The sequence below is a fragment of the Danio rerio genome, chromosome 25, assembly GCF_052040795.2.
Source record: "Danio rerio strain M-AB ecotype USA chromosome 25, GRCz13ab, whole genome shotgun sequence".
Taxonomy (NCBI): Eukaryota; Metazoa; Chordata; class Actinopteri; order Cypriniformes; family Danionidae; genus Danio; species Danio rerio.
In genome coordinates, this window is record NC_141045.1 from 1,357,501 (window position 1) to 1,382,177 (window position 24,677).

Below are 24,677 nucleotides of genomic sequence, written 5' to 3' on the forward strand. Positions count from 1 at the left end.
AGTCTCTCTCCCACAGTCACTGTTTTGCGTGTTGTCAAAGCCTCAAAAAGCATCTCCTCCTTCACCTGCGCGACAAAACACACACACAGACACACACACACACACACACACACACACACACACACACACACACACACACACACACACACACACACACACACACACACACACACACACACACACACACACCATCAGAACTGCGGATTATTTCATTGAACAACATTATTCTGAGGATGACTGTGGCAAGTAACAGGATTCAAACGATAGTTCTGACTTTTTAATCCAACAATACTGACTTCATCTGGTTGTTCCCTCTAGACATGTTTCTAGTAATTCTGAAATGACATCTTGCAGTTCTGGATTTACATCTCACAGTCACGGTCCTTCAAGCTGCAAAGCTTTAAAACGGCGACTTCCAGTGGTGGACAGAGTACTGAAAAATCATACTCAAGTAAAAGCACCATTACTTGCCTAAAAATGTAGTGCAAGTGGAGTAAAAGTATCTGTTGTAAGTATTAATTAGAGTAAGAGTGAAAAGTAGAGCTTTCAAGAGTACTCAGGAGTAGTGAGTAGTGAGTATTACGCCCTATGTAATGTGTGGATGTGTGTAAACGCATCATTCTGTAGTGCGTTTAGTTACTGTCCAGCAGACACACAACATCATACAACATTAATATTAGGTTAGATTTAGGTTGTGATGTCAGCTGACCAAAACTCAATGTCTAGCTAGAGTTTAAGAACAACGTTATTTTGATGACCAATAATGACGTCATTAGACGTTGATATTTGGTTGATTTAAGGTTGTTAGAAAGTGACTAATATTCAACATCAAGCCAACATCTTAAACCAACATCATATTGACGTCATATACTGACATATATTCATCAGGTATGGCAACCAAAATCTGATACAACGTCTGATAGATGTCATAGTGGTACCGTCCACACAACGTCAAGCTGTAACATCATTAGAGGTTGATATTTAGTTGATTTCAGGTTGGACATTGACGTCACTCGTTCTGACGTCAACCCAGTTTTCATTTCCAAATACAATGCTACGTCTCCACGACGTTAGGGTACAATGTCGATCTAACAACATGTTGACGTTCTGTGTCTGCTGGGTGTTTGAGGCCATTTCGGTCATCATACAGTAAACATCCGTCATCTTCTCATCAGTGATCTGCATCTAAACAGTCTCTGGGTCAGTGTGTGTAAAGATTTTGGACATCTTGGACCCTTTAATGCTTCCAAACAGTTGCGGTTATAAGTCGCCCATGTCTTGAGGAAGTTCATTATGAGGTGATTTACCTTCTATGTGTGATTTGATTGGACGGGAATCACAGGACTGAATTGTCTAATCCCCATAGAAAAGAGCAAATACAGTAGTGACAGCAGGTTGAAGGACAGTAGTGGAGTAAAAGTGCCGATACTGCAGTAAACATGTGCTCAAGGGAAAGTAAATGTACACATTTATAAAACTACTTAGTAAAGTACAGTTCCAGAGAAACACTACTCAATTACTGCAGCTTGAGTATTTGTAACTAGTTACTTCACACCACTGGCGTCTTTGTGAGTTTCCTCCTCAGAAATGGGACGTCAGAAATGTTATTTCCAATTTAAATTTCAAAACTGACTTAAGGGTTTAAGCAAACCTCGAGCACTTTTTTTGAGATTTGAACAGATGTATGTGTGTTGAGCATCAATTAAGACAAGATTAGCACACATAGTTAAAAAATATTTTTCAAAAACATCAATTAAATAATAAAAGAATGATCAAATAATAATAAATAATCACTTATTAATAGTAATAATGAAATAATCCATTATAATCAAGCTGAATATAAAATCAAATCTCTATCAATCTAAAATCAAATACTATAACAGTGAACAAACGCACACGAGCTGACGTCCGCATGAACTCAATTAATTTAGAAATGTGTGTGAATCAGCTATCATCAATCATTGTTCTTGTTTGCAGACCCGGACAGTAATAAAGGCGGTCTCACCTCCAGCAGTTCTGAGACGATGGGAAGCACCTCTGGATTACAGATATCGATGGAGTCATCACGAAACGTTTTCTTCTTATAGCGGATATTTCCCAGGTGAAGAATCGCAGACAGTAACGAAAAGATCCTGACCAGAACGAAACATTTCTGAATCAGAAATACATCATAACAGAGAAGGCAAAACACTGACAAAGAAAAACATCCTAAACCCCGCCCACTGAAGTCATATCAGCCAATGAGAAATCAGTAGAGTGACTGACAGGGAAAACTACAACTTCAGAAAAACATCTGCCAGAAAAACCCCGCCCACTAAAGTCACATCAGCCAATGAGGAATCAGCAGAGTGATTGAAATGTAGAACTACAACTTCAGAAAAACATCAGCCCCATAACCTGACCCACTAAAGTCACATCAGCCAATCAGAGATCAGCAGAGTGACTGCAGGCGGAGCTGTAACTTCTGAAAAACATCAGTTTCAAAACCCCGCCCACTAAAGTTACATCAGCCAATGAATGATCAGCAGAGTGACTGACACGCAGAACTGCAACTTTTGAAAAACATCAGCCCCAAAACCCAGCCCACTAAAGTCATATCAGCCAATTAGAGATCAGCAGAGTGACTGCAGGCGGAGCTGTAACTTCTGAAAGCTATCAGCCCCAAAACCCCACCCACTACAGTCACATCAGCCAATGAGTGACCAGCAAAGTGACTGACAGGCAAAAACTACAACTCAAGAAAAACATTAGTGCCAAAACCCCGCCCACTAAAATTACATCAATCAATCAAAGATCAGTAGTGACTGACAGGTAGAACTAAAATTTCTGAAAAACATCAGCCCCATAATCCTGCCCACTACATTCAAGTCACATCAGCCAATGAGTGAGCAGCAGAGTGATTGACAAGCAGAACTGCAATTTCTGAAAAACATCAAGCCAAAAACCCCACCCACTAATGTCACATCAGCCAATGAGTGAGCAGCAGAGTCATTGAGGGCAGTAACTCACTGTTTCCTTGTGGTGGGCAGAAACCCCACCATCTCCATGGCCAGCTGGAGACGCTCGAAATCATGCTTCAGATCCTCAGCCTCCACTGAGAAACAGTCCTGAACACACATACACACACACACACCTTCAGTTCATGACACACCACTTTAGAGAAAATATTCACACAAGACTTCATGTTGGAGCTATTACTCTGATAAGAAAGGCATGAGTAAAATTACAGAAAAAAATATTAAATTGTTAATAAGTACCATTAACATTGAAAAACTAGTAACTTTGGCCAATGAAAATCAATCAATAAATCAATCAATCAGTAAATGCATTACTTAATTTACAAAAACACAAACTTGTAAGATTTTTATTTTTGAAAATCAAAAATAATAGATAATAATGTTGAAATTTTTTTTTAAAATAACATTTTAAAATGCAATAATTAATATAATCCAATAAAAATAAAGAAAATAAATCTGTAATATAAAAATCAAATAAATAAAACGATCAATTAAAAAGAAAACCATTTTAAACAAAATGCTATAAAAAATAGCTAATTAAAAATAAAATGCAGCAGCAAATGAAATGTTCTGTGCTGTCTAGGAAGGGAGAACTTCAGCTAAACGGTGATATGATGATGTGAATCAAGAGCTTTATTAAATGCTGACACACACACACACACACACACACACACACACACACACACACACACACACACACACACACACACACACACACACACTACTGACCAGCTCAGTGTCACAGTGATTCCCCCAGTGCTGCTTGTGGACAGACTTCGTGATCTGTAAAACAAACAGACGGTCATCTGTATGTGTATACAAAGATAATAATAATAATAATAATTTTTTAAAAAGTTAAATATCTAAAGTACATAGTCTAATCATTTGTATTTTATAAATTTGAATCGCTCAACAGTCTTTAGTGTTTTATTTTTAGTTCAAATGAAAATCCTCTATCCATAATAATGTTTGCTAGTTGAAATAAGCAATAATAACCAAAAAATAAATATATTGACTTTTTTTTGCTATTTTTATAATATTTCATAATTCATATTCAGTTTAAATTAAAACAAAAATAAACTAGAAACAAAATAAAAGCAATTAAAAGCAAACAAATAAACCAACAAAAATCACCAAAACACAAATGACTAAAAATATATAAAACAACAGAAATCTAAAAGCAAAACATTTTGAACAACTAAAACCTGCAATATTTGCACAAAACTAAAATTACACTTAGTATAAATATAACACCAATACAGTGTGTGTGCGTGTGTGTGTGTGTGTGTGTGTGTGTGTGTGTGTGCATGTGTGATGATGCCGACCACTGTCACCATGACAACAGCATCAGCAGCTCAGTGTGTTTGTGAGATTATAGTGCAGCTTTCCAAAAAATGAGCTTATCAGAGGGTTTCTGCTGTACTGTATGACATGAAACACACACACACACACACACGCACACACGCACACACGCACACACGCACACACGCACACACGCACACACGCACACGCACACACACACGCATACACACATACACATACACACACACACACAGTACCTGATTGAGGTAATGATACTCCTCTGGTCTGAGCAGATGAAATGATCTCCTCTCGTCTTCACTCGCTCCGGCCAGCAGGTAATAAAACACATGATAATTCCTGAAGAATGAAGACCAAAGAGGAGATATAAAGACACATCAGCACCAAAACCCAGCGCACTAAAAATCACATCAGCCAATCAGAGATGAGCAGAGTGATTGACATGCAGAACTGTAACTTTAGAGAAAATCAGCCCCAAACCCTGCCCACTAAAGTCATGTCAGCCAATTAGAGATGAGCAGAGTGATTGACAGGCAGAACTGTAACTTTAGATAGAAACCTGCACCAAACCCCTCCCACAAAAGTCTCATCAGCCAATCAGAGATCAGCAGAGTGATTGACAGGCAGAACTGTAACTTTAGATAGAAACCTGCACCAAATCCATCCCACAAAAGTCTCATCAGCCAATAAGAGATAAGCAGAGTGACAGATAGGCAGAACTGTAACTTTAGAGAAAATCAGCCCTAATCCCCTCCCACTAAAGTCTCATCTACCAATCAGAGACCAGCAGAGTGATTGACAGGAGACGCACCTCTCGTTGTGCTCTTGATAAACCAGTCGAGATTTCTCCAGCAGATACTTCTCCACATACGCTCTGAAATCAGCAAATAACAGAAACATTCGTCCCAATCAGACATAATCATCACAAACCCTCCACACACAAACTCTGAATCAGTACTAAATACAAATATATTAGCGTTTCATAAATAAATGTATTAAATAATTAAATATTTCATAAAAATGATTTAGATTTTCTCAGTTGTACAGTAAATTTAACCATGAAATGATACAACTTTCAGAATTTCTACAAATTAACCATTAAACTAGCATTATTAATGCCTGGTTAAAATATTACCAGTTTCTGAACATTTACAAAGGGATTTTAGTCATGCACCATCATTTTACATTGTTTTTAGACATGCATCGATCAATTACAATGTTTTTCAATAGTTTACCTTGTTACATCTGCCACAGCAATACCATGTTTCCACACATGCACCACAGCATTCATGTTTTTTTTAAGATTTACCATTGAAATACCATTTCTTTGTACTTTTTAAAACGTTTTTTAACGTTTACCATGATTTTTAAATAATTGCAATGGCATTTTTCCAGACATATACCACAGTATTCCCATGCTTTTGGTCAAGGACTATAGTATTCCCATGGCTGGACTGGACTCACCCTCTGACGGTGCCGCTCTCCTGGTAGTTGACTTGGATGAACTTGCCGAAGCGGCTGGAGTTGTTATTATGGGCTGTTTTAGCATTTCCAAAAGCCTGAGGAGGAAAAACAAACACATCACAGATCATATCTGAGGGGTTCGAGATGGTTGCTATGTGATTGCTAGAATGTTTCTAGGTTATAGCGATGCGGTTACTATGCAGTTGCTAGGGTGTCCCGTAGTTTGTGGTTGAAGGGATGTTCAAACTGAATGGGATGCGGTTGCTAGGGTGTGCCTAAGTTTTTGTTACGTGGCTATTAGGGTGTTCAGGATGGTTGCTATGAGGCAGCTGTGGTGTTTTGGGTGGTTGTAAGTCATTGTTCTTAGTAGCTACAGTACTCAGAATGGTTGCTATGCAGTTGCTAGGGTGTGTCAATGTGATTGCAGTGAATTTACTTGGGTTTTGATGTCTGCTATGTTAGGGTGTTTTGTGTGGTTGCTAGGGCTTATCTACAGTAACTCCTTACTTTGCATTTGCTAGGGTGTTCAGAATGGTTGCTATGAGTTACTAGGGTGTTGCAAAGGTTCATCTAAAGTGACCCATTGCCATGTGGTTGCTCTTTGTGTATATGTGTGTGTGTGTGTGTGTGTGTGTGTGTGCGTGTGCGCTAATGGTTTCTGCCCTCTGTGTTTGCTCTATAAAGCAGTTTCTCTGTGTTTTCTGCCAGCACAGGCCACAGATCAGCAGCAGGAAGCCAGAGGCGCATACACACTGTCACTTCCTGTTAGCTGACAGAATAAGAGCGCAGTTTCCCCTGGAATGAATGAGCAGTGTTTACTGAGGACTGCAGACTGACGGCTTCATTACAGAAACACTCGTGCTGCAGTAATCACGATTATTCTGTTTCTGACACTAATGATAATCACGTTAACTGGATAATTAAACAGCAGACCATCAGCTCTGGCCTCCAGACACAAACACAGCTTTAACAACACATTTACTGGATGAACATCACAAACATACGCAGGAAGATAGACTGTATGGCTGGAGTGGATAAAAAAAATAATAAAACAATAATATTTTTTTAATATTACAGAAATAATTTTATATTAAATTAAAAATAATAATAATAATTATTATTATAATATATTTTTTAAAATAATTTAAATGATTACAAATATTTAACATTTAAAATATAAAAGTAAAAATTACATTTAAAATGCTGAGAAAATAAAAATACATTGAGATATTTTAACGTTTTTCTAATATAAAATAATGAATATAAAATATAAAGAATAAATATTTAAATATAAAATTTCTAATAATTTAATATAAAATGTATTTTTAACCCCTGAAATAATTCAATATATAAAACTAAATGTTTAAAAACCTGCAGTATAGTTTAGATTCAAATACAAGTTAAACAATTAAATTAAAATGGCACATCAGACAAATTTTATAAGGTAAGGTTTATTTTACATTTAAATATAAAGAATTAAGTGAAATATATTTAAATACATTTAAACAAATGTTTAAAATACTGAAATATAAAAATACTAAAGATTTAAGAAATGTTTAACATTTTTACTTTATATTTCAGAACTAAAAACAAATAAAAATTATATTGCATTTGTTTAATAAAATAAAAATACATTAACCCATTAATAACATTATAAATATAATATAATCTAATTTACCAATATGATATGTATATGTATATATCAGAAAAAACTCCTCCAACTACATCCGTTTACATCAGTGAGAGTTAAATGACTGTTTGGATTTAGCTCATGTAATAATACTCACAGAAAAAAGACAGTACTGAACACATATGATATATAGGTCAACACACACACACACACACACACACACACACACACACACACACACACACAACACACAACACACAACACACACACACACACACACACACACACACACACACACACACACACACACACACAACACACAACACACAACACACACACACACACACACACACACACACACACAACACACAACACACACACACACACACACACACACACACACACACACACAACACACAACACACAACACACACACACACACACACACACACACACACACACAACACACAACACACAACACACAACACACACACACACACACAACACACAACACACACACACACACACACACACACACACACACACACACACACACACACACACACACACACAGCATGCAAATACAGAAAAGCATTTATGCTTTGCATGTATATTTTGCCCAGGGCTGAACCTGACATTAACTACATGATAAAGTCTTACAATCACACAAAGGTCAGTTGATTCTAGATGAAAACATGATGCTTCTAAAACACTGACCGGTCCTTGCAACTAAATGCGTTTCGGAAAGAATATATAGCAAAATAATGAATGAATGAAAGAATAAATAAACAAATAAATAAATAAAAACTATTTTAAATAAATGAAACAAAAAATAATAGAAAATTAATCAAATAAAACCTACATCTGATGCAAATAAGAAATGCAGAAAATGTAATCACAAAAATAAATATAAATGTTCAGTTCTTCATTATAAGCCTCAACCTTCAGTTCTGCTTCACCAGGGGAACTTCTGCACACACAAACACAGGCTAAATGAGGATATAATAGAGACTTCTTCTGTTTCATAATTGGATGCTGTTAAAAACAAAACCACAAACTGTACCTAACAGCAAACATTTGCATTCCAGAACAACAAACACACAGTTGTTCTCTAACGTGATGTACTGTAGATCAGGAGAAAGTGGCATTAAATGACAAACACAAGACAGCGCTGATCATCCGATGAAGACACCGCTAACTACAAGTTTTAACACTGGTTATTGAATACTGTTGTAGAAAAATAAAAGTGCACATTAAGACAAACACAGAAAGAAATTAGATTAATATCAAACTGAATTGAGTAGAAACTGTTTTAATGAATTCAATGTGCTGCAGACAGAAATTCTGCTCACTGCAGATGTGGTCGAACGATAAGGATGACATATAAACGGTAGAAATTTGTCAGATCATCTAAAATTCTGATCTCATTTGAGCTGCTCTGCGGACGAAACTCAATCTCACATTCAGATTCCCTCGAGAATGCTGACAAAGAGACCAAAAAAACCTGAGAAACAGAGGAACAGATGCTTCAGGAATCATTCTAGACAACGGAGCACAACGGAAACTTGATGAAATGTTCTGGATGGTTGCTATGCTGTTGCTAGGGCATTCTGGGGGGTTGCTATGCTGTTGCTATGATGTTCTAAGTCGTTACAGTGTTGCAATCCAGCCATTAGGATGTTGTTAATGGTTGCTATGGTGTTATAAGTGGTTACAATGTTGCGATCCAGCCATTAAGGTGTTGTGGGTTGTTGCTATTGTGTTTTAAGTGGTTACAGTGTTGCCATCCAGTCATTAGGCTGTCGTGGGTGGTTGCTATGCAGTCGCTATGATGTTCTAAGTTGTTACAGTGTTGTGATCCAGCCATTAGGATGTTGTTAATGGTTGCTATGGTGTTATAAGTGGTTACAATGTTGCGATCCAGCCATTAAGGTGTTGTGGGTTGTTGCTATTGTGTTTTAAATGGTTACAGTGTTGCCATCCAGTCATTAGGCTGGCGTGGGTGGTTGCTATGCAGTCGCTATGGTGTTCTAAGTTGTTACAGTGTTGCAATCCAGCCATTAGGATGTTGATGATGGTTGCTATGGTGTTCTAAGTGGTTACAGTGTTTCTTTCCAGTCACTAGGGTGTTGTGGGAGGTTGCTATGGTATTCTAAGTGGTTACGGTGTTGTTCTCCAGTCATTATGGTGTTGTGGGTGGTTGCTATGCAGTCGCTATGGTGTTCTAAGTTGTTACAGTGTTGCGATCCAGCCATTAGGATGTTGTTGATGGTTGCTATGGTGTTCTAAGTGGTTACAGTGTTTCTTTCCAGTCACTAGGGTGTTGTGGGAGGTTGCTATGGTATTCTAAGTGGTTACGGTGTTGTTCTCCAGTCATTATGGTGTTGTGGGTGGTTGCTATGCAGTCGCTATGGTGTTCTAAGTTGTTACAGTGTTGCGATCCAGCCATTAGGATGTTGTTGATGGTTGCTATAGTGTTCTAAGTGGTTACAGTGTTGCTATCCAGTCACTAGGGTGTTGTGGGAGGTTGCTATGGTATTCTAAGTGGTTACGGTGTTGTTCTCCAGTCATTATGTGTTGTGGGTGGTTGCTATGATGTTCTCCACGGTTACGGTGTTGCTCTCTAGTTCCTAAAGAGTTCTGAGTGGTTATTACAGTATTACAGGTGGTTGCTATGCAGTTGCTAAGGTGAATAATAAACATCAAGCATGCAGGTAAAATTCACTTGCTGTAATTTTAGTAGAGAAAAGATAAACAAATTCCCCTTTCCTGGACAGCAATGCTTTAAAGCTTGCACAACACCAGCATTAGATGATCAGTAGAGTGTGTTAAAACGGCTGCGTTTCCCTAACGTTCCTCTAACGTTGGCTGGGTTGTGCTGAGGTTGTTTATGCTACGGTGAGCTAGCAAACATTTAGCATCTCTGTGGAGGTTCATGAGAGCGTGAAGCAGAATCACTGAGACTCCATACAAGCCTGAAGGTCTCGTCAAACACAGCGGCTCATTCCAGCTGAAGTGCATTATAGTGTGTGTGTGTGTGTGTGTGTGTGTGTGTGTGTGTGTGTGTGTGTGTGTGTGTCGCTACAATCAATATTGCACAGTAGAGTAGTAAAAGCATTGGCAGAAAACACACACACACACTGCTGACAGACGTGAGCTGATAGAGGAGGTGAAGCAGCTCTAAAGCCTCATCCATCATGACTGTCAGAAATGAAGATCTGCTCAACGTCTGCAGGGTTAGAGGAGTTTCAGCAACCTCTCGAAACACACACACAAACAAAAACACACACACACACACAAACACACACACACACACACACACACACACACACAAACACACACACACACACACACACACAAACACACACACACACACACACACACACACACAAACACACAAACACACACACATACACAAACACACACACATACACACACACATACACAAACACAAACACAAACACACACACACACACAAACGAAATATGCATGGCTTCAAAAAATAAAACATTACTTCAGTGAACTTAATGGTGATAAAGAAAATTTTTTTAAACATACTTTAGAAAAAATTATTATAAAACAAATGCTAAAATAATTTAATAAAATAATAATAATAATAAATTAACAATAAAAAACAGCATTTTTTCTCTATTAAAATCATAAAAACCTAAAAATAAAAAATATATATATATATACAAAATAGATAATTGCAGCAATAATCTTTAATATTGTTATTCAAGAATATGAAAACAGGAATACAGAAATAGATATACTAAAATACAAAAATGTACAGAAAGTAATTAGGGACATAAACTGTATAATAATAATACATCAAATTTGAAAAAGTTTAAATAAATTTAATGTATACATTTTAAATAAAAATGGGTATTAAAAAATTAAATAAATAAAAGTTCAAAATAAACATACTCTCACCGGCCACTTTATTAGGTACACCTGTCCATCTGCTTGTTAACGCAGATTTCTAATCAGCCAATCAGATGGCAGCAGCTCACTGCATTTAGACATACAGACATGATCGAGACGATCTGCTGCAGGTCAAAGCGAGCATCAGAATGGGGAAGAAAGGGGATTTAAGTGACTGCTCTGAGTATTTCAGAAACTGCTGATCTACTGTAATTTTCAGGCACAACCATCTCTAGGGTTTACAGAGAATGCTCCGACAAAGAGGAAATATCCAGTGAGCGGCAGTTCTGTGGGCGCAAATGCCTTGTTGATGGTCAGAGGAGAATGGCCAGACTGGTTCCAGCTGATAGAAAGGCAACAGTAACTCAAATAAGCACTCTGCAGAAGAGCATCTCTGAACACACAACACGTCCAACCTTGAGGCGGATGGGCTACAGCAGCAGAAGAGCACACCGGGTGCCGCTCCTGTCAGCTAAGAACAGGAAACTGAGGCTACAATTCACACAGACTCACCAAAACTGGACAATAGAAGATTGGAGAAACGTTGCTGCTCTGATGAGTCTCCATTTCTGCAAAAGGAGAAATCTTCTTCAAATGGCCTCCACAGTCACCAGATCTCAATCCAATAGAGCAGCTTTGGGATGTGGTGGAACGGGAGATTGGCATCATGGATGTGCAGCCGACAAATCTGCAGCAACTGCGTGATGCTGTGACACAAAGGATTAAGGCAGTTCTGAAGGCAAAAGGGGTCCAACCGGGTACTAGGAAAATGTACCTAATAAAGTGGCCAGTGAGTGTATAAACATTATGTAAAGTACAAATGCTTTATCAATTTTTATGCTCACATTACACAAATGTTCCGTATTGTGTTTTTAATTCCAAGATCAGACACTGGCAACAGATCTCAGACAGGAACTGTGGTTGAGTTCAGCTTCCTGTCAGTCCAGCCAGTGAGTGTGGTCCAGTAATGTCGATTGGTGTACAGAAGACAGAGGGATGTGGGTGTGATGCAGATAACAGATGTTCTGTGGAAGCGTGAAGAGGAACGAGTCTTATCTCACACTAGATTACAGCGTTCAGGTTCAGTCAGGTCTGATGTTCCTCGCAGCCGTATGGGCGTGAAGAACACAGTTAAAGCTCCGCGCGCTACACTGACTGCTCTTCGGTTTCTAGGTTGTTTGGGTGATCATCACTATGCAGTAACTAAAAAAAAACTATGAACAGTTGTTGCACAGCTATACAGTTGCTATGATAAACTGGGTGGTTACTATGCACTCGCCGGGGTGTTCAGGTGGTTGTTATATAGTTGTTAGGGTGTTCTGGGCGGTTGTTATGGCGTTCAGTGTAGTTGTTTTGGGTGCTCAATATGCAGTTGCTTAGGCAGTCCAAATTGTTGATGCATGGCTATATGGTTGCTATGATGATCTGGGTGGTTACTAGGTGCTTGTTGGGGTGTTCAGGTGGGGTGCTATAGTTACTGTAGTGTTCTGAGTGGTTGCTATGCTGTTGTTGTTGTGTTTGGAGCAGTTGCTATGCTTTTGTTTTGAGCAGTTGCTATGGTGTTTTGGTGTTCTGAGTTGTTGCTATGCAGTTTTTGTGGTGTGGTGGGTGGTTAGGCTGTTGTTGTGTTTTAAGTTGTTACCATGCTGTTGTTGTGGTGTTCTGAGCGGTTGCTAAGTTGTCGTTGTGGTGTTCTGAATGGTTGCTATGCTTTTTTGTGATGTTCTGAGTAGTTGCTATGCTGTTGTGGTGTTTTGAGTGGTTGCTACGCTGTTGTGGTGGTGTTCTGAATGGTTGCTATGCTGTTGTTGTGGTGTTCTGAGTGGTTGCTAAGTTGTTGCTTGTGGTATTCTTAGCAGTTACTGTGCTGCTTCTGTGGTTTTCTGAATGGTTGCCATGCTGCTGTTGTGGTGTTTTAGGTGGTTGCTATGCTGTTGTTGTAGTGTTCAGAGTTGTTACTATGCTGTTGTTGTGGTGTTCTGAGCAGTTGCTATGCTATTGTTGTGGTGTTCTGAACAGTTCCTATGCTGTTGTTGTGGTGTGAATGGTTGCTATGCTGTTATTGTGATGTTCTAAGTGGTTGCTATGCTGTTTTTGGTGTTCTGAATGGTTGCTAAGCTGTTGTTGTGGTGTTCTGAATGGTTGCTATGCTGTTATTGTGAAGTTCTGAGCAGTTTCTATGCTGTTGTTGTGGTGTGAATGGTTGCTATGTTGTTATTGTGATGTTCTGAGCGGTTTCTAAGCTGTTGTGGTGTTCTGAATGGTTGCTAAGCTGTTGTTGTGGTGTGATTGGTTGCTACGGTGTTGTGGTGGTGTTCTGAATGGTTGCTATGCTGTTGTTGTGGTGTTCTGAATGGTTGCTAAGCTGTTGCTTGTGGTATTCTGAGCAGTTGATGTGCTGCTGTTGTGGTGTTCTGAATGGTTGCCATGCTGCTGTTGTGGTGTTTTAGGTGGTTGCTATGCTGTTGTTGTGGTATTCAGAGTTGTTACTATGCTGTTGATGTGGTGTTCTGAGCAGTTGCTATGCTGTTATTGTGATGTTCTGAACGGTTGCTATGCTGCTGTTGTGGTGTTCTGAATGGTTGCCATGCTGCTGTTGTGGTGTTTTATGTGGTTGCTATGCTGTTGTTGTGGTATTCAGAGTTGTTACTATGCTGTTGATGTGGTGTTCTGAGCAGTTGCTATGCTGCTATTATGATGTTCTGAGCAGTTGCTATGCTGCTATTGTGATGTTCTGAACGGTTGCTATGCTGTTGTTGTGGTGTTCTAAGCGGTTGCTATATTGTGATGTTCTGAACGGTTGCTATGCTGTTGTTGTGGTGTTCTAAGCAGTTGCTATGCTGTTGTTGTGGTGTTCTAAGCGGTTGCTATGCTGTTGTTGTGGTGTTCTGAGTGGTTGCTATGCTGCTATTGTGATGTTCTGAACGGTTGCTATGCAGTTGCTGTGGTATTCTGAGCAGTTGCTATGCTGTTGTTGTGGTGTTCTAAGCGGTTGCTATGCTGTTGTTGTGGTGTTCTAAGCGGTTGCTATGCTGTTGTTGTGGTGTTCTGAGCGGTTGCTATGCTGTTGTTATGGTGTTCTAAGCGGTTGCTATGCTGTTGTTGTGGTGTTCTGAGCGGTTGCTATGCTGTTGTTGTGGTGTTCCGAGCAGTTGTTAGGCTGTTGTTATGGTGTCCTGAATGACTGTTCTGAGTGATCTAACACCTCTCAGGATTTGTCTGAAGTGCTCCGGCTAAGTGTGACTCCTCAGACTCGTGTTGTTTTGGTTCTTCAGAGCCTGCAGGTGTTTACAGGCTCTCCAGTGTCTTACAGGACATTTCCAGCCGTCAAGCATCAGGACACGAGCCTCTGAACACATCAGCACTGCAGCGGTTTGATCTTAACCTGTTCTGAAAGGCTTTTACGAACACACGCAGGGACCTAGAAATAATGTGCTGAGCCGTCAACATCCACCAGCGTCTCCAGATGCACAGCTCCGCTCCATAAGTTCACTTCACAGGAGAAACATCTGAACCCTCAAGCAAAGGCCATTTATTTCATTTTCTACAAGTTAACAGGCTGCAGGCGGGTCAGGGGTCAGTCTGACCTGTTAACTACTTAAAGGACTCCCTATTTCTGTAGGCTAGCTGGAGAAAAAAGCACATATCTCAGAGTCAGAGACAGGACGGCCCCTGAGGGCCCGTTCACAGAGTGACATCTGGATTAAAGCCATCTGTCGGCCCCGCAGAGACACGGGGCCCTGATAAACACACACGACAACTAGAAGAGTGACACATCAGCTGATAACAGACTGAACGTGCATGACACTGTTGATTTATTATCAGAATATCAGCTATTTGAACTAAATCCATCACATTTAGAATTATTAGTTACTAAACAGCACTGAGCATAAATAAGTACACCCCTCACAGATCTCTCTTCTAAATTATGTTCTATAGGATGTTATACAGTTTTTTTGTTTTGTTTTTTTGTTTAAATTTATATGTATTATCTCTTTATTTCTATTCCCTATTCCTGATGTTAGGTGATCACACTCTTATTTAATGGATATAACTGTTTAATAAATGGTTTAATTCAAATATATCTTTTTTCACTGAGAAATGGATTAAAAATATGCATTTTCAAAATGCTGTGTATTCACTATTGCTTAGCACTAATATATAATATATATATATAAGTACAAGTAGACTAGCGGTCAAACGCTTGGGGTCAGGAGGATTTTTTAATGTTTTAAAATCAGCTTCTCCTGCTCACCAAAGCTGCTTTTATTTAATCAAAAATACAGGACAAACTGTAAAATTATTAAATGTTATTGCACTGTAAAATAACTGTTCAAAAGTAGTTTATCATTTAATTTATTTATTTATTCCAGTGATTTTAATGATGCATTTTCAGCTTCATTACTCCAGTCGTCAAAGTCACATGATCTTTTAGAAATCATTCTAATATTAATTATTATTGTTATTATTATTATTATTATTATTATTGGTAATAGTATGAAAAGCAATAATGACTGGAGTAATAATTTCATTTGGAACTACATACAATAAGTAATAAATAAACATTTAATAATTAAGTATTTAACTTTTTTTTCACATTTAATAAATGCTGCCTTGATGATCAGAATAATTTGATTTAAATTATTAAATCAAATGAATAATAATAATAAAAAAAAACTGACCCCAAACTTGATCGGTAGTGTATATAAATATAAAAAATAAGTATATTACTATTAGAAGTTATTTATTAGTATTGTGTGTTTTAAATTATTTTATTATTGATTTTCTGCATTAATCTTTGTACTTCTCTTTTACTGTTGCACAATTGTCTGTAAAGTGCCTTGAAAGGCTACTTTAAAGGTGTTATATAAAAAACTTAAGATTATTATTGTTATTATTATAAGTAGTTAAGTATTTTAATCATTAAAATTTATTTTTTCAACATATAAATATTATATATTAGAATTAAATAATTTAAATACATCTATTACATGACGATGAAATCATAGGGCCAGAAATTTAAATGCTGCACATTCCCCAACCTGTGCTTATTAAACAGTTCACCTGATTATTGATGCATTCAGCTGTCAAGAATACCTGCATGGCTTAACACATTTCAACATGGTTAAATTTGCATATGCTTTCTGTCATTATACTCGGAAATCTGCCGTTAGTCATAAAGTAGATGTTCACTATGACAACACCTACGCCAGAAGAACCTGAATATACAACACCCGCTGAAACACTGATTCAGAGTGACTCCTACGAACAGATTCTTTTGATGAATCATTAGTGCACTAAAACCAATCAACCAACCAAACAAAGCAGTGCAGTCTTGAATAAATTGAACTGATTCTTTTGATGAATCAGTCCAACAACAAACCAGAGAACTCTAATTTAGAAAAAAAAAAGATTATTTTAAAGAATCACTTGCACAACAACCAACTAATTCATTCTGATTCAGAATAAGTACTTTGAACTGACTGTTTTAATGAATCATTTGCACACCAAACAAATCAATAGAGTCTGTTTCAGAATGACTCATATGAACCGATTCTCTTAATGAATCAGTGTAGTAAAGAGCAGTAGCAGCTGCTGTTATCAGATGATGAAGAGCAGCTGTGGTTGATTCCTGTAAAGCGGATCTCATATTACACACACGGCTCGTATTAAAGCCCTTTAATGGAAACTAATGATCAGTGGGATTTAATTATGTTGCAGCAAGGGTGATGATATCACTGTCCTGAATATTAGAAATGATCCAAACAGAAATGTTCAGTAGCTTGGTTGAGTCTCACTGAAAACAGCTTTACAGTACAATAACACTGAAGTAATAGTTCTATTCTTTAAATAGGTTTTAATCGTTAAACCTTATGCTGTTGAGATCGGCTGATGTGTATTGTAAGGCATGCCGTTACTGTCAGATAAACACATGCATTACAGCTACATATTTTTGCAGTTCAAAAGTAGCCTAGAGTGCCGTCTGTGGTTCAAAACTAGCCTAGAGCACCATCTGCTGTCCAAAACTACTAGCCTAGAGCATTGTCCTCTGTTCAAAACTAGCCTAGAGTGCCATCTGTTGTTCAAAACTAGACTAGAGTGCCGTCTGTTTTTCTAAATTACTAACCTAGTGTGCTGTCTGTTGTTCAAAACTAACCTAAAGCACCATCTGTTGTTTAAAACTAGCCTAGAGCACCATCTACTGTTCAAAACTACTAGCCTAGTATGCCGTCTGTTGTTCAAAACTAGCCTAGAGCATTATCTGCTTTTCAAAACTAGCCTAGAGCGCCGTCCACTGTTCAAAACTAGCCTAGAGCACTATCTGCTGTTCATAACTACTAGCCTAGAGCGCCGTCCACTGTTCAAAACTAGCATAGAGCACCAACTGCTGTTCAAAACTACTAGCCTAGAGCGCCATCCACTGTTCAAAACTAGCCTAGAGCACCAACTGCTGTTTAAAACTACTAGCCTAGAGCGCCGTCCACTGTTCAAAACTAGCCTAGAGCACCAACTGCTGTTCAAAACTACTAGCCTAGAGCATCGTCCACTGTTCAAAACTAGCCTAGGGCACCATATGCTGTTCAAAACTACTAGCCTAGAGCGCCATCCACTGTTCAAAACTGGCCTAGAGTGTCATCTGCTTTTCAAATCTAGCCTAGAGCGCCGTCTGTTGTTCTAAACTACTAACCTAGAGCGCCTACTGTTGTTCAAAACTAGCCTAGAGCACCATCTGCTGTCCAAAACTGGCCTAGAGTGTCATCTGCTTTTCAAATCTAGCCTAGAGTGCCATCTGTTGTTCTAAACTACTAACCTAGAGCGCCTACTGTTGTTCAAAACTAGTCTAGAGCACCATCTGCTTTTCAAAACTACTAACCTAGAGCGCCGTCCACCGTTCAAAACTAGCCTAGAGCACCCTCTGCTGTTCAAAACAACTAGCCTAGAACGCCATCTGTTGTTCAAAACCAGCCTAGAGCATCATCTACTTTTCAAATCTAGTCTAGCGCGCCGTCTGGTGTTCTAAACTACTAACCTAGAGCACCATCTGCTGTTAAAAACTAACCTAGAGCACCATCTGCCGTTCAAAATTAGCCTAGAGCACCATCTGCTGTTCAAAACTAAACTAGAGCTAAATCTGCTGTTCAAAACTAACCTAGAGCATTATCTGCTGTTCAAAACTAGCCTAGAGCACCATCTGCTGTTCAAAACTACCTAGAGCACCATCTGCTGTTCAAAACTAGCCTAGAGCTAAATCTGCTGTTCAAAACTAACCTAGAGCATTATCTGCTGTTCAAAACTAACCTAGAGCATTATCTGCTGTTCAAAACTAGCCTAGAGCGCCATTTACTGTTAAAAACTAGCCTAGAGCACCATCTGCTGTTCAAAACTAACCTAGAGCACCATCTGCTTTTCAAAACTAACCTAGAGCACCATCTGCTGTTCAAAACTAGCCTAGAGCGCCATTTACTGTTCAAAACTAGCCTAGAGCACCATCTGCTGTTCAAAACTAACCTAGAGCATCATCTGCTGTTCAAAACTAGCCTGGAGCACCACTCGCTGTACAAAACTTGCATAGAGCACCATTTGCTCTTCAATACTAGGCTAGAGCACCATCTGCAGTTGAAAACTAGCAGTCTGACTCGGAATAGACGCAAAAGAGAATAGAGATGCAGTTTGAAAATCTCAAAATTGATACATAATACATTTTGCACCACAAATTGTTTATTATTCATCAGTTTCGCCTTCAGAACTAAGCTGAAAAGTGAGAACTTATCCATGCTGATTAATTCAACTCCCCAGCACTGCAAACATGAGCAATAAGTGCAGATATTTACGGTTCAGAAACAGTCAATCTGTACCTCTAGCACGGGTCCGGCCCCGAGGATGATCTGCTCGACGCCGCTAGCGAATCCCTTCTGGCTGAGCGCCGTGAGGTGGTGGATGAGGAAGTTTGTGCTCTGTGTTTTCCCCGATCCACTTTCTCCAGAGATCACTATGCACTGATTCCTGTGCCGCTGCAGCATAGCGTGATACGCTGCATCCGCCACTGCGAAGATGTGCGGCTCCAGCTGCCCGAGCCGGTGCTTATCATACATCTTGACATATTTGGGATTATAAATGGGCAGGAATTTAAAAGGGTTGACGGCGATCAGGATGGAGCCTACGTAGGTGTAGATGTTCTCCTGCCGGAAGCGACCCCGCAGGTTTTCCAGCATCGTGTGTTCGTTCAGGTCAGGCAGCGAGCACAGATCCGCCACGAACTGAGCAGCAGGTGGCTGAGGCAGGAGACCGCGCTCCACCATCCGCCGCCGCTCCTCCGTCACGCGCAGCCACATCTGCAGGCTGCCATAGTGGATGGAGCCGTCCAGGTTCTTCTCGCGCAGGAGGAAGCGGTAATCCTCGCCCAGCAGCCGGTTCTCCAGAGCCATCCGTGGCCACAGCATCATGCGCTGCGCAGGACAGTCGCTCGGGTTCAGGATCCACTCCTCACCACCAAACTCCTTGACCTTGAACACATAATATTAGACAACAAACTTACATATATACAGCCGAAAAACTAAATTATCAGCCCTCCTGTAAAATTATTTAATCTGATTGGCTACAATAAAAACTATTTTTTAACTGGAATAAAAGAAAAAAATTAATAAATTAAATTAATCAAATTGTTCCTGGAATTATTCGGAGCTTAGTTTTCAATAATAAATGGCTAAAATAATCATAAATAAACAGTGCCATCTGCTGTTGAAGACTAGCCTAGAGCGCCATCTACTGTTAAAAACGAGTCTAAACCACCATCTGCTGTTAAAACCTAAATCTTAGAGCACTGTCAGCTTTTAAAAAACTAGTGCCATCTGCTGTTAAAACCTAGCCTAGAGCACCATCTGCTGCTAAAAACTAGTATAGAGCACCATCTGCTGTTAAATACTAGTCTAGAGCGCCATCTGCTGTTAAAATTAGTCTAGACTAGTAACCCATGCCATCAGTAATGTATGTGTGTGTGTATGTGTGTGTGTGTGTGTGTGTATGTGTGTGTGTGTTTGTGAAGTTTACCTCTGCAAGCACGTAGAGCCGTGTGCGGTCGAGCTGCAGCCGCTCGATGACCCGTTCGATCACCTCGGCGGCGGTCGTGATCTTGCGAGCGCTGACCGGACAGTAAATGGTGCTCTCGGACAGAGATCCGGGATACACTCGTAAGGTGAACTCCGAGTCCTCGAAACGACGGCGTCCACCCACATCATGACAACTCATGATGGATCAGCAGCTTCCATTAGCTCCAGACGCAGCGCCAACTCAAGACACAAGCCACCACTTCACGACATCCTACCTGTGGAGACAATATCATCATCAGAGAAATAAAATACATTATCATTTCTATTAATAATTAAGCAGACATTTATCAACAAAGTAATAATAAAATAAAATAAATAAACAAAATAAAGAAATAAATAGTGAAAGAAAAAAAGAAAACAGTTGAAATTAAATGAGTTGAAGTGCAAAACTGAAAAACCTCAAATTAAAAAAATACTTTTACTTAAATGGTTTAAAAATACTTAAAAAATAAATTATTATTATTAAATAATAATAATTAAATTATTACTATTAAAACTGGAAAGAAGGTCGTTTAATATCATAGTAATACTAAAGTATAGTAAACATAGTAAAGCATAGTAAACTAGTATCATAATCATATATTAATTATTATATATAGTTGAAGATTACTAATACTGGAAAAAAATGAGACTAAGAAATGATAATTTAAAAAACAATATAATGATAAAGCAGAAAACAAATGCAAAAATATAAACCAGAATTATAAACAGAACTAAGTTAATAAAAACAACCAGTAAATCAAAATATTAAATATACTAGAGTAAATAAACAGCAAGGTTAAATACGTTCTTAAAAGGTTTTTGAAGTAATTTCAAGCATTCAAACAAGTGTAAAATATAATAAAATAAATACAAAAAATGTGTGTGTGTGTGTGTGTGTGTGTGTGTGTGTGTGTGTGTGTGTGAGCGTGAGTGTGTGAGTGTGTGTTTATACAATTGAAGTCAGAATTATTAGCCGCCCTCTGATTTTTTATTCATTCATTCATTTTCTTGTTGGCTTAGTCCCTTTATTAATCCGGGGTCGCCACAGCGGAATGAACCGCCAACTTATCCAGCAAGTTTTTTTACGCAGCGGACGCCCTTCCAGCCGCAACCCATGATTTTTATTTCTTTTTCAAATATTTCCCAAATGATGTTTAACAGAGCAAGGAAATGTTCACACTCACAGTGTGTCTGATAACATTTGTTCTTATGGAGAAAGTCTGATTTGTTTTATTTCGGCTAGAATAAAAGCTGTTATTAATTTTTTAAACACCATTTTAAGGACAAAATTATTAGCCTCTTTAGGCTTTTTTTCTCGATAGTCTCCAGAACAAACCATCATTATACAATAACTTGCCTAATTACCCTAACCAGGCTAGTTAAATTATCTAACCTAGTGAAGCCTTTAAATGTCACTTTAAGCTGTATAGAAGTGTCCTGAAGAATATCTAGTCTAATATTATTTACTGTTATCATGACAAAGAGAAAATAAATCAGTTAATAGAAATGAGTTATTAACACTGTTATGATAAGAAATGTGCTGAAGAAATCTGCTCTCCGTTAAACAGAAATTAAGGAAAAAAACAAACAGGGGGGCGAATAATTCAGATTTTAACTGTACATATAAATAATGATGAATAAAATAAAATAAATTATAAATGTACAATTAATGAAGATAAAATAAAAAATAAGATGGTAACATCAGATCAAAAATTAAATGACACTTGAAAGCCTAACCGCAGAGAGACGGCTGTGATCTCCTGGCATATAAAGGTCATCTTCAGTGAGGTTTTGCGGGGTTATTTAAAGCATTCAGACGTGGGTGTGAGATGAATCCTCTGTGCTGTTAACAAAGCGCAGGTATTTCAGAAGTATGAGCGCCTACAAAAGACTGAGCTCTGCTTTTGACGGAGACGGGTTTGAGTGTCATTCAGCAGATCCGCATCACTTCCTGAGTCACACAGGTGTGCAGAAAACAACACAAAACCCTCCCTAATCACAGCGCTCGCTACACAAAGAGCACGCTTTGAGGAGAAGACAGACACTCGCTTCCTTACAGTCAAAGAAAACACAGCAGAGGTTTGGCAAGCTAATATTAGAGCATTCATTCATTCATTTTCCTTCGGCTCAGTCGCTTCATTCATCAGTGGTCGCCAAAGCGGGATGAACCGACAACTATTCCAGCATATGTTTTACACACCGGATGCCCTTCCAGCTGCAACCCAGTACTGGGAAACACCCATACACACTCATTCTCACACACTCATACACTACGGCCAGTTTAGTTGATCAGTTCCCCTGTAGCGCATGTGTTTAGACTGTGTGGGCAACCGGAGAGGAAACCCACGCCAACACGGGGAGAACATGCAAACTCCACACAGAAACACCAGCTGACCCAGCCGGGACTCAAACCAGCAACCTTCTTGCTGTGAGGCCACAGTGCTAACCACTGAGCCCCCGTGCCACCCAATATATACTCTGTATTATGATGCTCTATGACAGCATGAACTCATAACAGTTCATCTTGTTATTACAGGTGTCTGATTAATATGGCCTAATTGCTTTATTATTTTTATATACATGCATAAATATGCCACATTTACAAACTATCTGACTATTGCAATTTTTGATATTTGTTATGATTACACCTCGTCATATGAATTTATATTCGTCAATAGAGTTTCTTCTGTATTTTGTGACAATTATATATAAAGCATTTTCTTAATTTAATAAATTTAAAAAAAATACTGTAAAATGAATTACAATTTACTTTCTAAATATACAAAAAAAAAAATACTTGGATGTGTCAATAAATTAGAAAGTGCTCATTAGGCCTGGTGCAATAGTGGATATATTGACTTATTGCGCGATATATGACAATGAGTGCGGGTAATTTTGGAGGAGTGATATTCATTCCAGTGTTTCCTCTAGGATGTTTTCCAGCTGTGGCAGCAGGCCTTTTTTTACACAGATCTACCAACTACCTGTGGCGTTATTTCAATGACAAATGTCGTGAGCGCAGTATTGCAAGAGTGGATTCTAGATGGAACAAGATGAAGGTCTGTGGTTCTGCATATAATCACTTTACCTTGCTGGAGTTTATAGCCGTTTCACTCATTTCAGGACGCATTAATATCACTCTGTAGGTATTTTGGAGACATTGATAAATATTCCTAGCAAATCTAATAAATGCTGGAGACATACGAGTTACAAAAACACACTAAATCACACTTCATTTTATTTGAGAGCGCACAAGAAGATCTGCACTTCAGCAACGTAAATTTTAGACAGCGTGCGAGAAGTTTTGTGCACGAGGAGCGCAAGCACAGGGATTCGCATGCTTGTATTACATAAATGCGATCTCGACTTTTCTTCATTTGTCATTAAAATAACGACATAGGTAGTTGGTAGATTTGAGTAAAAGGCTGCCGCCACAGCTGGAATAAATATCTAGAGAAAACACTGAATTACATAGCTAAAGAGAAGCAGCCGTTAAACACGCTCAAAAAACAGCATTTTAAAAATATGCTGCAAACCTTTAACACACAGTCCTGTCTTGGAATCTGACTGATTATTTAATAAAATGGCGCTTGAGATGCTTTAAAAGTCTTTAGCTTTTTTGTTTACATCTCCTATTTATCATTACTTATTAGTTAAGATATTGTTTTCATGTTTCAATTTCAATCGTCTAAATATTCTTAAGAATAAAATGTTCTGTGAAACAGTACCTGAATTATTACATTATTCTGTTTTTTATTAGTGATATAAGTTATAAAGTGGCAATAATATAGTTTATCGTGATTAATTTGGGTGCAATATATCGGCCAGCAAAAAATAGATATGGTGAAAGCCCTAATGCTCAATTAGAAATACAATTTAAAGTAAATTTGATGAACTATTAAAATCAAGAAACAGTACCTGAATTAAACATGACAGCTAAGGGTAATCATAATATTTTATCTTTTAAAAACATGCTTCAAAGCTCTTTGTTTTATTTACAGCTGTGAAAGATATTTTTACCACGAGCCTTGAGAGACGCTTTTAAAAACCCTCCACAGAAATAAAAGCACAGGAAAGAGGAAGGAAGAAAAGAGGAGGTGTTAAAGCAGGTTAAAACGGTCAGGCGAACGCACAATGAATAATGAACAGATGGAAGAAACACAAGAGAGACGGATTTAAGCAGAGCGCAAAGAAAAATACAATCCTGAAACTGCAGAGAGAAAAATTAATCTC

The 24,677-nt window shown here is 38.4% G+C and overlaps 1 protein-coding gene across 1 annotated transcript in view; it reads right to left on the reverse strand.

Annotated features, from left to right (window-relative positions):
* The window catches only part of myo9ab (myosin IXAb), a 63,721-nt gene extending 43,041 nt beyond the window's left edge, over positions 1-20,680 (reverse strand). Inside the window, 9 exon segments of the mRNA NM_001423784.1 lie at positions 1-65; positions 2,006-2,132; positions 3,010-3,107; positions 3,747-3,800; positions 4,577-4,676; positions 5,149-5,211; positions 5,802-5,896; positions 19,212-19,859; positions 20,404-20,680. The exon segment at positions 1-65 is cut by the window's left edge and continues 25 nt beyond it. Coding sequence (NP_001410713.1) covers positions 1-65; positions 2,006-2,132; positions 3,010-3,107; positions 3,747-3,800; positions 4,577-4,676; positions 5,149-5,211; positions 5,802-5,896; positions 19,212-19,859; positions 20,404-20,601 — 1,448 coding nt within the window. The 5' untranslated portion in view covers positions 20,602-20,680.
* Positions 20,681-24,677: the final 3,997 nt, after the last annotated feature.